A 13,887-nucleotide genomic window follows, 5' to 3' on the forward strand; every position below is an offset into this window, starting at 1 on the left:
ATATCTATCAACCATACAATATATATATATATCTTTCTTTCCTTTATGTACAATTTTATATGGCTTTTTTGGTGCATGCTGTTATCATATATGGTGTATTGGTAAATGTAGAACGCCCCATCGTAAGCAATCGCATCGACCCGTGTGTGCCTTCACCATGCGGACCCAACTCGCAGTGTAGGGTGTCGGCGGCTAATGAGCAGCCCGTCTGCTCATGCTTGCAACATTATGTGGGTAGGGCGCCAAATTGTCGGCCCGAGTGTACCTCGAACTCCGAGTGTGCTGGCAACTTAGCCTGCATCAATCTACGCTGCCAGGACCCCTGCGTGGGCACCTGTGGCATTCAAACAACCTGCCTTGTAAATAATCATAGACCAATTTGCCGTTGCCTCGATGGCTACATCGGCGATCCATTCTCTGAGTGTAGTCCACAAAGTAAGAGTTTAAAGCTCTGTGAAGACCCAATTCCCTATGTTAAATCTTTGCATTTTTCCCAGTTATTGTACCACCCGAAATTGCCGAGCCCTGTAATCCCAGTCCTTGTGGTGTCAATGCTCTTTGTAAAGAACGGAACGGCGTCGGCTCCTGCACCTGCCTACCTGAATATAGTGGCGATCCATACACAGAGTGCCGCCCGGAGTGTGTGCTCAACAGCGACTGTTCTAAAAATCGTGCCTGCCTTAACAACAAGTGCCGAGATCCCTGTCCAGGCGTATGCGGCATTGCCGCCGAGTGTCACGTCATCAATCACTCGCCCAGCTGTAGTTGTCCATCCGGTTATACGGGCAATCCGTCACAGTACTGCCGTGAAATACCCAAATGTAGAGTACTTCTTAAAAAAAACGGCTAAAATCGGTCTAGTAATATTTCATCCCAATTTTGTAGTGGCGCCACCTGTGCAACCATGTCAACCATCACCATGCGGTCCCTATAGCCAGTGCCGCGAGGTGAATGGACATGCAGTCTGCTCGTGCATTACTAACTATATTGGTGCGCCGCCTGCCTGTCGTCCCGAGTGCTCGGTTAGCTCTGAGTGCTCGCAAGATAAGGCGTGCATCAATCTGCGCTGTGTAGACCCATGTCCAGGCACTTGCGGTAATGAAGCCGTTTGTAAGGTGACCAATCACAATCCCATTTGCTCCTGCCCAGCTGGCTATAGTGGCGATCCGTTTGTGCGTTGCGCACCCTGGCAGCAAGAGCCCGAAGCTCCCAAATCCAATGAGAATCCTTGCGTACCAAGTCCCTGCGGTCCAAACTCGCAATGTCGCGTGGTTGGCGAAACTGGCGTATGTTCATGCCTGCCCAACTATATTGGACGTGCACCAAATTGTCGCCCGGAATGCACACAAAACTCGGAATGCCCCAGTAATCTGGCTTGTATCAACGAGCGTTGCAAGGATCCATGTCCCGGCTCGTGCGGCTTTAATGCTTTTTGCAACGTGGTCAATCACTCACCCGTTTGCACCTGCGAAAGCGGCTACTCTGGCGATCCATTTGCTGGCTGCAATCCGCAACGTAAGCCTATAGCTCCGTCCAGTGCTCCCTAAGAGAAGATCTAATTTCTACCTGCTATGTTTGACCCTTAGCTATTGCCACGCCTGAAGAACGTCTAACACCCTGCTCACCTTCGCCTTGCGGTCCGAATGCCGAGTGTCGGGAACGTAATGGGGCTGGCTCCTGTACGTGCCTACCAGAATATTTTGGTGATCCGTATAGCGGCTGCCGTCCAGAGTGCGTGGTAAACAGCGACTGCTCACGTGAAAGATCTTGCATCAATCAGAAATGCGTGGACCCTTGTCCGGGTGTTTGTGGCTTAAACGCAGAGTGTCGCGTGTCTAATCACTTGCCCAGCTGTCTCTGCTTAGCTGGTTATACTGGAAACCCATCGAGTGCATGTCGCGAAATACCACAACTACCTGAACCACGTAGGTTTACAAACCAACCAAGGATCTTGCACACAACTGACATCTTTCCCTTTACCATTCCTAGCTATAATCAATGAAAATCCCTGCGTGCCTTCACCCTGCGGTCCGTACAGTCAATGTCGCGAAATAAACAACCATGCCGTCTGCTCCTGTCAGCCCGGTATGATTGGCTCTGCGCCCAACTGTAGGCCCGAATGCATTGTTAGCTCGGATTGCGCACAAGATCTTAACTGTCAGAATCAGAAGTGCGTTGATCCATGCCCAGGCACTTGCGGCATTGAAGCGCGTTGCCAGGTTATTAACCACTATCCTGCATGTTCCTGTGCCCCAGGTTATACTGGAGACCCCTTCAATCGATGCACTCGCGTTCTACGTAAGCATGAGTAGCACAAACTGATGCCAGTTGGACAGAGAGGAAGAGGGTTGGAGTTGAATTTATGTATAATCCTGTCCAGCTGGCGGAGGCTATCTATTTCCTTCCTGCATGTATATAAATCCTTCACTTTAATGTTCTTTATTTTTTCTAATTTATGTTTTGATTTTATGTACACTCTACCAATTACTCTACACTATCTGAATTTCCCAACTATACTATGTATATGTGTAAATGTGTTTGTGTATCCACCTACTTCAACTATCTGGCATGTCTGGCTTGGCTTGGCTATGTAGTGGAACCAGCACCCAAAGAATCTGGTAATCCCTGTGTGCCCTCACCCTGCGGACCAAACTCCAAATGCGTCGATGTGCGCGGTTCACCTGCATGCTCCTGCCTACCCGACTATCTCGGACGGCCTCCCAACTGCCGACCCGAGTGCATGTCTAGTCCCGATTGTCCAGCCAACTTGGCCTGTGTTAATCAGCGCTGTGCTAGCCCATGTATCGGTGCATGCGGGATACACTCACAATGTACCGTTATCAAGCATAATCCGAACTGCCAATGCGAGCCTGGTTACACCGGAGATCCCTTCTCAGGCTGTGCTGTTATACAACAAAGTATAAATCATTCTAGTCTTTATGCATCTCATATCTCTAATATATATTTGCATTATTTTCTCCTGCACATTTACTTACTACAGTCACGCCAACGGAAGCTCCTCGTAATCCATGTAATCCAAGCCCATGCGGTGCCAATGCTATCTGTCGTGAACGCAACGGCGCCGGCTCTTGCGCATGCTTGCCTGAGTACTTTGGTGATCCGTACAGTGGTTGTCGACCGGAATGTGTACAAAATGCCGATTGCGATCGTTCACGTGCCTGCATCAACAACAAATGCCAGGATCCCTGTCCCGGTGCCTGTGGCATCAATGCTGAATGTCGCGTATTAAACCATGCACCCAATTGCATGTGCTTCGATGGTTACACAGGCGATCCACACCGTTCGTGCGCACTTACTGAAGTCGTAACCCGGCGTCCGGAGAATCCTTGCCAGCCCTCACCATGTGGACCCAATAGTCAGTGTCATGAAACTAACAGCCATGCGGTATGCAACTGTCTGGAAGGTTACATTGGAGCACCACCCAGCTGTAAGCCCGAATGTGTGGCCAGCTCGGAGTGCGCACAAAATCGTGCCTGTATCAATCAGAAATGCGCCGATCCCTGTCGTGGTGCTTGCGGAGATAATGCCAAGTGCCAAGTGGTTAACCACAATCCCATCTGCAGCTGCGTGCCAGGCATGACCGGTGACCCAATCTCGGGCTGTGTAACAGATGTGGGCAAAAGTACCGAGAATCCGTGTGTACCCTCACCTTGTGGTCCGAACTCAATTTGCCGTGAGATTGGACAGCAGGCAGCCTGCTCCTGCCAGGCTAACTATATTGGACGTCCGCCCAGCTGTCGACCAGAGTGCACCAACAACGATGAATGTCAAAATCATCTGTCTTGCCAACAGGAACGCTGCATTGATCCTTGTCCCGGCTCATGCGGCAACAACGCCGTCTGTCAGGTTGTCCAACACAATGCGGTTTGCTCCTGCGCCGATGGCTACGAGGGTGATCCTCTTTTCGGTTGTCAGCTCATGGCGCCAGTACTGCCTACTCAACCGCCCACATCACCCTGCGAGCCCTCGCCCTGTGGTCCACACGCAGAGTGCCGAGAACACAATGGTGCCGGCGCCTGCTACTGTCACGATGGCTTCGAGGGCAATCCCTACGATGCTCAGCGAGGGTGCCGTCGCGAATGCGAAACCAACGATGACTGTAGTCTAGCACTGGCGTGCGTGCGCTTTAAGTGCATTGATCCGTGCGCTAACATGTGCGGAGAGTATGCCATATGTACCGTAGATAACCATGTGCCCACCTGCAATTGCCCGGCGGGCTATAGCGGTGATCCGTTCTTTAGCTGTCGACCGATACCGGTTACACCTCCGCCACCAGTAAATCCCTGCGTGCCATCGCCTTGCGGACCGAACAGCAATTGCCGCAGTATCAACAACCAAGCGGTCTGCTCTTGCCAGTCAGGCTTTATCAGCCAACCACCAAACTGCCGACCCGAGTGCGTTGTCAGCGCAGAATGCGCCTCAGAGCGTGCCTGTGTGAACAATAAGTGCGTAGATCCCTGCCTCCACACATGCGGAATACGTGCCATCTGCAGCACCAAAAACCACAGCCCTATTTGCACATGTCCACGCGGTATGACTGGTGATCCCTTCGTGCAATGTTCCAAGATACGTAAGTATTTAACGGAATCCGATGAAAATTCTTAAAACTAACAATTGATCCTTTGCAGCGATTACGCACGATGTGACCACACCTGAACCGCCTAAACCTTCCTGTGTGCCGTCACCTTGCGGCCCTAACTCTAAGTGCCAAATTGCTGGCGGTAGTCCGGCCTGCTCTTGCCTGCCAGACTTTATTGGCGCTCCACCGCGTTGTCGACCTGAGTGTGTGCTGAACTCGGAATGTGGATCCACTGAGGCGTGCATCAATCAGAAGTGTCGCGACCCTTGCCCCGGCTCCTGTGGATTTGAGGCCAAATGTCATGTACTTAACCATCTGCCAATTTGCAACTGCATAGACGGCTTCACTGGTGATCCGTTTGTACGCTGCAGTAAGCTGCCAGAGGTAAAGGTTGTACCGCGACCCGATGATCCATGCAGTCCCAACCCCTGCGGACCGAATGCCGACTGCTTCGGCGGTGAGTGTCGCTGTCAGAACAACTATCAAGGTAATCCCTACGAGGGTTGTCGCCCCGAATGCACATTGTCTGCGGATTGTTCCCGGGATAAGGCTTGCATGCGCAACAAATGCACGGATCCCTGCCCAGGAACCTGCGGCAATAATGCTGTCTGCGAGGTTATGAATCACATACCCGTCTGCTCCTGCCAACAAGGCTATGAGGGTGATCCGTTCACCAACTGCCGTCCAAAAACGATTGAAACTACGCCTGAGATCAAGGCCTGCTCGCCCTCACCCTGTGGTGCTAATAGTCAGTGTCGCGATGTTAATGGACATGCGGTCTGCTCATGCCTGGAAGGCTTCATTGGAGCACCACCTCAATGCCGACCTGAATGCGTCGTGTCTAGCGAGTGCTCAGCAGTGCAAGCGTGTGTCAACCGGAAGTGCGTGGATCCCTGCGCTGGAGCATGTGGCATTGAAGCACGCTGTGAGGTTATCAATCACAGTCCCATATGTGGCTGTCCACCGGGCACAACTGGTGATCCGTTCAAGGGCTGCACTGAAATACCCACGCCAAAGGACGTAGATCAAGAGCAACCTCCAAGCGATCCATGCGTGCCATCCCCCTGCGGACCCAACTCAATATGTAAAGCCGATGATAAGGGACCTGTTTGCCAATGTCTGCCCGAGTATTTTGGATCGCCCCCCAACTGCCGTGTAGAATGCATCATCAATCCAGATTGCCCCTCCACACAGGCCTGCATAAACAACAAGTGTCGCGATCCCTGTCCAGGCTCCTGTGGCACTAATTCCGAGTGCCGCGTTATCAGCCACTCCGTTTCCTGCTCATGCCCGCCTGGCTATGCCGGCAATGCTTTTGTACAGTGCGTGTTGCAGCGTGAGGAGCAGCCCAAGCCATGTGAGCCTTCACCATGTGGTGCCAATGCCGAATGCATCGAGCGCAATGGCGCCGCAGCCTGCAAGTGTATTGACGAGTATCAGGGCAATCCCTATGATGGCTGTCGTCCAGAGTGCGTGCTTAGCTCAGACTGTCCCACGGATAAGGCTTGCATAAGGAATAAATGTCAAGATCCCTGCCCCGGCATTTGCGGTTCAAATGCTCAATGCTATGCGCTCAACCATGTGCCAAATTGCGTTTGCAACGATGGATACACTGGCGATCCGTTCTCCAATTGTCGACGCGTCGAACCAACGATACCAGCACCAGTCGGTGACCCGTGCAGCCCTTCGCCATGCGGCCCTAACAGCAAGTGCCGTTTGTCCAATGGCTTAGCCGTATGTTCCTGTTTGGAGACATTCATTGGCGCACCGCCCAATTGTAAACCGGAGTGTACAGTAAATGCCGAGTGTCCACAGAATAAGGCGTGCCATAAGTTCCGCTGCGCCAATCCGTGCGCCGGCACTTGCGGCACCAATGCCAAGTGTGAGGTGATCAACCACAATCCCATCTGCAGTTGTCCGCAAGACATGACTGGTGATCCGTTCGCTCGATGTTATCCAGCACCCGAAGTTGCCGAGCCCAAGGACACCCCCAAGGAAAAGAATCCATGCCAGCCTTCACCCTGTGGCCTCTATTCGGAGTGCCGTGTGCGCGGCGACCAGGCATCCTGCTCCTGTCTACCAAACTACATTGGAGCACCTCCAAACTGCCGCCCAGAGTGCATTGTGAACACAGATTGCGCCTCAGACCGTGCCTGCATTGCAGAAAAGTGCCGCAATCCCTGTGAAGGCTCCTGCGGCATTAACTCCGAGTGCCGGATACAAAATCATCTGGCTATATGCACGTGCCGCGGTGGCTTTACTGGCGATCCGTTTGTGCAATGTGTTGAGATTGTTGAAAAAACAACGGAACCACAAATTACATCACAGGATCCATGTGACCTGCAGCTATGCGGTGCCAACGCCGAATGCCGCAACGGAATTTGCAACTGCCTGCCTGAATACCAGGGTGATCCCTATAGCGGCTGTCGTCCAGAATGCACACTCAGCACCGATTGCTCACCAAACAAAGCTTGCCTGAACAAGAAATGCGTCGATCCATGCCCCGGCACCTGTGGCCAGAACTCACAATGTGATGTCTCAAATCACATACCTATATGTAGCTGTTTGCAAGGGTACACGGGCGATCCATTTGTCCACTGTCGCCAAGAGACCCCTGTGGCCAAGGATCCATGCCAACCAAATCCGTGTGGACCTAATAGCTTATGCCATGTCTCCGCCCAGGGTGCTGTCTGTGCCTGCCAGCCAGGCATGTTGGGCTCACCACCAGCGTGCAAGCCCGAGTGCATTGTTAGCTCAGAGTGTTCGCTGCAAACAGCTTGCATACAGAAGAAGTGCGTTGATCCCTGTCCAGGAGCTTGCGGTCAGTTTGCGCGCTGTCAAGTGATTAATCATAATCCATCTTGCTCTTGCAATACGGGCTATACCGGTGATCCATTCACTCGCTGCTACCAGGAAGAACGCAAGCCCACGCCAGTGGGTCCAAGCAATCCTTGCGTACCATCACCATGTGGACCGAATTCGGAGTGCAAAGAGCTGAATGGAAATCCAGCTTGCTCGTGCGCAGCTACATTTATTGGCACTCCGCCCAACTGCCGACCCGAGTGCACCATCAACCCAGAATGTTCACCCACTAAAGCATGTATACGGCAGAAGTGTGCCGACCCTTGTGTGGGCGCCTGCGGATTTAATGCCCGCTGCAACGTGGCCAATCATCAACCCATTTGCACATGCGATGTGGGCTACACTGGAGATCCTTTCACGGGCTGCCAACCGGAACAAGGTAGGAAACCGTTTTCATTTATTACACACACAATATAGTTGTTAGGTCAAGGCGTAAACTTGCTTGGTTTTGGTTGCTTTAATGGACGTCCATCGCCCACCTACTTGTATATCCGCTTAATAGTCACAGCTTTACTGAAGAATCACTGCAATTACATGTATTCGCAACTGTTTACGCCTTAATAGAGAAATCTGAATGTGAAACTGACACCCAGTGCTTCTTAAAACAAATCGTATCTTATTATATAAATATTGTTATTATAAATCTCCCCTGATCTCAAGTGATACATATTATACCCATACGACCCATCAGTTTCACATTCGTTAAATGCGCATTCGAATTATTTACAATGGTGTTTTTGTTATGTTTAGTGATGCACTTGGAGTTGTTTGAATTACACTGACAGTTTTTGTTTAAATAAAATAAAAGAATTTTACAGAGCCCATAATATAAATATAATTTGTCCGTCAGTCCTTATTTCTGTCCGCCTATATGATCAAAAGAATTTAGGAAGTAAGAGGTATCTAAAGAATATCAAATATCAATACCAAACTAAAATAGGCATTAAATGGATAACATATGTAGCTTCGTCTGATTTTTGTTTCTCTTAAAATTTTCAATTGATCTGCGAAAATATATTTCTAATATTAAGCTTCTATAAATTGACGTACGATATGTAAGGAATAGTTCTAGCTCATGCATCGAGCAGTCTCGATTTTTATATGTTTTAGCACTACTTATGTGTATTTCACCCAACGTGCACCGAATCACTTCACACACCCCCAACTTGTTCTTATGCGCTTAGTTATTGAGATATGTACACAAAAAATTTACACGAATTTACATTACAATTTTTGGCTATCGCACACACACGCACAATGCATTGCAAAATAAGTGTTTTCAAAATATTCAAAGTATTCCACCTGTTTATCAACACTTGAGCAAAATGCAAATTTAAATCTACACAGTTCTGTACGAGTTGTCTGAACTGTTGCTGGCTTTAGAAGTGTTTGTGTGCGGCAGTAGCCAACGTATTTAATTAATTTAAGATTATATTTTGAAATTTATTATATTTGCTTTTAAACGCCCTTAACGCCTGAATACAATATGCAAACTTGCCTCGCCTTTTTGTTGCCTTATATATATCTGCCTCAGTCGACCGCCTTGAGCAGACCTAACCCTTGACTTTGTTGTTTTAATGCTTTGGAAAGTAATATTTTGATCCAGTTGTGCGATTCAATTTTGAACCCATGAAATGCTTTTACTTATTTATTTTGCTTGGCCCAAAATCGTTAAAATCCGCAACCTAACCTCCGAATTTTGTACCCTAACCCCAATTGGAAACTCTAAAAATACCAAAAAAAATCTCCCAAATTGAGTACTGCGTTGCTATCGACCAAAGTGTTTTGCCTTTTTTACCTTAATTGTAACAACGGTTCGCCAAAGGACTATAAACAATTCCAAAAACAACATGAAACTAATAAGCGCATAATGATTATTAGCAATTAGTTATATTACGAATTAGTACTTAGATCTATAACTCTGTAGTGCCAAATATTTAATTTAATTAACAAATGCAATAAATCGATTGATATAAGATGACACGAAACACTTGTTTTAATTACGTCATGCCACGTATGAAAACAAAAAATGCATTTTACGTTATGCAACACTGCACAAGAACACTGCGCACTGCACCACAATACGCAACGCACAGCGTTTAACAACACTAAAAACTAAACTTAACGCGCCGAAAGCACTTTAAGTGAAAACTTAAAAATATTAATTGAAGAAAACCAACACCTAATCCGTGCTCTAATCCCACCGCCAAAAACCAAAACCCCGATTGGACTAATAAATTGCAAAATGCTTAAGCTAAAGACACTGCCAGGTGTGTTCGTTGGTACTAAAATTGAAATACTAAGGAACAACTATTAAAGTTTTTGCCAAAACTCTCTTCTCTTCCAACCTCTCTCTCTCTCTGCAACAATCTTTCCCGAGAACAGAACGGATAGTAAATGAACAGGTCACACCCTGCGAGCCAAATCCTTGTGGATCGAACGCCGTCTGTCGTGAGCGCAATGGTATTGGCTCTTGTCAGTGCCTTCCCGATTACTTTGGCGATCCCTATCAGTCGTGTCGACCTGAATGCGTACGTAATTCCGACTGTCCATCGAATAAGGCGTGTCAACAGCAGCAGTGTCGCGATCCCTGCCCTGGCACCTGTGGCACAAATGCCGACTGCCGGGTAACGAACCACCTTCCAACGTGCACATGTCGCAGCGGTTACACTGGTGATCCGTATCGTTACTGCCATGTGGAACCAGTTCAACGTAAGCCCCACCAAACTCAGCACCTGAACAACAACTACAAGATACCCTTTACAGCTATACGTCTCGCCGAACCCACTCAACCCTGTCGTCCCTCACCATGTGGTCCCAATTCCCAATGCCGCGAGCTAAATGGCCAAGCGGTTTGCTCCTGTCTCGAGCTTTACATCGGTTTACCACCGAGCTGTCGACCCGAGTGTGTGCTGAGCACTGAGTGCCCCACCGAAAAAGCATGCGTGAATCAACGCTGTCAGGATCCTTGTCCGGGCACATGCGGCATCAATGCCGAGTGCCGCGTTCATAATCACAGTCCGCTTTGTCTGTGTCGTCGCGGTTTTACGGGCGATCCTTTTACTCGTTGTTATACGCTGCCACGTAAGCAAACTAATCCTATTCCAAGTAGAGTATATCATAGCGATATTGATTTTCCCAACTCAGCACCCACCCCGGCCATTGACCGTGTTGAACGTGATCCTTGTGTGCCGACGCCCTGTGGCCTTAATAGCCAGTGCCGCAATGTACAAGGCGTTCCATCCTGCACATGTCTACTAGGATACATAGGCACACCGCCAAACTGCCGACCAGAGTGTACTATTAGTGCAGAGTGCGCCTCGAACATGGCGTGTATACGCGAAAAGTGTATAGATCCCTGCCCTGGGTCTTGCGGCTTTGGAGCGGAATGCAGTGTCATCAGTCACACACCGATATGTACTTGTCCTTTAGGCTATACAGGTGATCCGTTTAGCAGTTGTCGTCTGGCACCACCAGAGCCCGTGCTAAGTGAGTTTCCCATTCAAATACCAAAGGTCAAGTATCTCTAACTGGTTATAATCTCTAGACGAATATGTTGACCGTTGTCAACCTTCGCCGTGTGGTCCAAATGCCCATTGCAATGACGGTATCTGTAATTGTTTGCCCGAGTTCCATGGTGATCCCTATACCGGTTGCCGTCCGGAATGTGTGCTTAACTCTGAATGTCCGCGTGACAAGGCCTGTCTGCGCAACAAATGCTCTAATCCATGCCCGGGCACTTGTGGCGAGAATGCCATTTGCGATGTCATTAATCACATACCCATGTGCAGGTGCCCTGATGGTACCGCTGGCAGCGCCTTTATACGATGCACGCCCGTTCCGAGTACGTCGATGTGGAGATCTATTTCTGTCTTCCTTACTAATATTCGACATTTGTCTACAGAAAATGTTATCACCACCAATCCTTGCCAGCCGTCGCCCTGTGGTCCAAACTCTCAGTGCCGCGAAGTCAACCAGCAAGCTGTGTGCTCCTGTTTGCCAAGCTACATTGGTGCACCGCCCACCTGTAGGCCCGAATGTACCTCTAATGCCGAATGTGCGCCTACCCAAGCGTGTCTCAATCAGCATTGTGGAGACCCATGTCCTGGTACTTGCGGGGTGGGCGCCAACTGTGATGTTGTCAATCACAGTCCCTTCTGCACCTGTCCGACCCGCTTCACCGGCAATCCCTTCATACGTTGTCAACCCCAAAGTAAGGGCATTTTCTAAGAAATCTTTGAAAAACACTTCTATAATAAGCCATCCTTAGTTGAACCTGTACGTGACATTCAGCCAACTGATCCATGCCAGCCATCGCCCTGTGGCCCCTACGCTCAATGTCGTACCATTGGCGATGCGCCCGCTTGTTCCTGTCTCGAAACCTATATAGGACGTCCACCGAACTGCCGACCAGAATGTGTCACCAGCTCAGACTGCAGCAGTCAACTGGCCTGTATCAACCAGAAGTGTGCTGATCCTTGTCCAGGGCGCTGTGGCTTGAATGCTGACTGTCGCGTAGTCAGCCATGTGGTGCAATGCATCTGCCAGCAAGGTTTCATTGGCGATCCCTTCGTGCAGTGCAGCTCAGAAATTGAACGCGAAATCGAAGTGCGTACACCCTGCAGCCCCAGTCCCTGTGGAGCAAATGCCATTTGTCGCGAGCGTGACGGAGCTGGATCTTGCCAATGTCTGCCGGAATACTTTGGAAATCCCTACGATGGTTGTCGACCCGAGTGTATGCTAGACTCTGATTGCGCATCGAATCGTGCCTGCTTGCAGCAAAAGTGTCAGGATCCTTGCCCCGGTACCTGTGGGCAAAACGCCGCTTGTCAGGTTATTAACCATCTGCCATCCTGCAATTGTCTACCCGGCTACATAGGCGATCCGTATCAACTTTGTACACGTCCTGTCGAACGTAAGCAATCTCCTACTTGTCCAATTGGCATTCTTAACCGTTGCACATATATATTTGCTTTAGCTGTACGTAACGAATACTCGAATCCGTGTGAGCCCACGCCGTGTGGTCCTAACTCACAATGTCGCGTTACAAATGAGCAGGCCGTCTGCTCGTGTCTGCCCCAGTTCATTGGCGCCCCACCTGCCTGCCGACCCGAGTGCACAATCTCATCGGAATGCACTGTGGACAAGGCCTGTCTGAATCAGAAATGTGTCAATCCCTGCGTGGCCAACACCTGCGGCAGCAATGCGATGTGCCGAGTACGCAACCACAGTCCTATCTGCACTTGTGTCAGTGGCTTCACTGGCGATGCCTTTACAAAATGCTTCCCAATTCCACGTAAGCCAAGTTATCTACTACTCGTTAGCCGAACTCTACCCAAGTCTATTCGTGTCCTACAGCGCCGCCAATTGAAGTGCAACGTGAACCGTTGCGTGATCCCTGCGTGCCCACACCCTGCGGCCCGCACTCTGAGTGCCGCAATATTAATGGAGTTCCAGCGTGTTCCTGCCTAGCAACGTTTATTGGTCAGGCACCCAATTGTCGTCCTGAATGTATCATTAATTCGGAATGTCCCAGCCAGCAGGCATGCATTAATCAGAAATGTCGCGATCCCTGTCCAGGTGCATGTGGCTTAAATGCCATTTGTAGCGTAATAAACCATACGCCGCTCTGTGCCTGCAGCGAGGGTTACATTGGTAATCCATTCACTGCCTGCAATCTTAGGCCACCAGAACGTAGGTGTTTAGTTATATACCCAAAAACATTCCAACATGACACTTTGCACCGTTTTGCAGCAACTTTGCCACCTATAAGGGACGATCCATGCAACCCATCACCGTGTGGTGCTAATACCCAATGCAACGGTGGTATATGCACATGCATAGCCGAATACCAAGGTGATCCGAATGTCGGCTGTCGCCCGGAATGTGTTCTCAATACAGACTGTCCACATAATCGTGCTTGCATACGAAATAAGTGCATCGATCCCTGCCCTGGTACCTGTGGGATAAATGCGATTTGCGAGGTCAACAACCATGTGCCTATTTGTCGCTGTCCAGATCAAATGTCAGGCAATGCATTCTTTGAATGCCGCCCTGTACCATCACCAGCGCCACAGAATCCCTGCCAACCTTCACCATGTGGACCCAACAGCCAGTGCCGTGTGGTGCAACAGACCGCAGTCTGCTCTTGCTTGGTGGACTATGTCGGCAGTCCGCCACAATGTCGACCAGAATGTGTTACCAACTCGGATTGCGCGGCCAATCAAGCTTGCCAAAACATGAAGTGTCGTGATCCCTGTCCCGGCACCTGCGGCTTTAATGCTCTATGCAATATAGTAAATCACAGCCCCTTCTGCAGTTGCCCCACGGGTATGTCGGGCAATCCTTTTGTGCGATGTGAACAGATTAGTAAGCCACTTCTAAATTTAAGCAACTTGCCAGAGATACAAAAACAACTCTTTACA

General features: G+C 49.5%; 1 protein-coding gene across 1 annotated transcript in view; it reads left to right on the forward strand.

The window, feature by feature from the left end:
* The window catches only part of dpy (dumpy), a 114,492-nt gene that overhangs the window by 68,144 nt on the left and 32,461 nt on the right, over positions 1–13,887 (forward strand). Inside the window, exons 28-44 of the mRNA XM_064679377.1 lie at positions 112–435; positions 498–821; positions 886–1,515; positions 1,587–1,925; positions 1,990–2,298; positions 2,595–2,918; positions 3,002–4,591; positions 4,650–7,841; positions 9,848–10,174; positions 10,229–10,546; positions 10,610–10,951; positions 11,010–11,306; positions 11,367–11,675; positions 11,733–12,377; positions 12,441–12,758; positions 12,821–13,156; positions 13,217–13,831. Of these exons, the coding sequence (XP_064535447.1) occupies positions 112–435; positions 498–821; positions 886–1,515; positions 1,587–1,925; positions 1,990–2,298; positions 2,595–2,918; positions 3,002–4,591; positions 4,650–7,841; positions 9,848–10,174; positions 10,229–10,546; positions 10,610–10,951; positions 11,010–11,306; positions 11,367–11,675; positions 11,733–12,377; positions 12,441–12,758; positions 12,821–13,156; positions 13,217–13,831 (10,539 nt within the window). The remainder of the gene's footprint in view (positions 1–111; positions 436–497; positions 822–885; positions 1,516–1,586; positions 1,926–1,989; positions 2,299–2,594; positions 2,919–3,001; positions 4,592–4,649; positions 7,842–9,847; positions 10,175–10,228; positions 10,547–10,609; positions 10,952–11,009; positions 11,307–11,366; positions 11,676–11,732; positions 12,378–12,440; positions 12,759–12,820; positions 13,157–13,216; positions 13,832–13,887) is intronic.

This window comes from Drosophila montana, unplaced genomic scaffold, assembly GCF_035044405.1.
Source record: "Drosophila montana isolate Dmon_TW-CO22-7 unplaced genomic scaffold, ASM3504440v1 contig_1_1, whole genome shotgun sequence".
Lineage (NCBI taxonomy): Eukaryota > Metazoa > Arthropoda > Insecta > Diptera > Drosophilidae > Drosophila > Drosophila montana.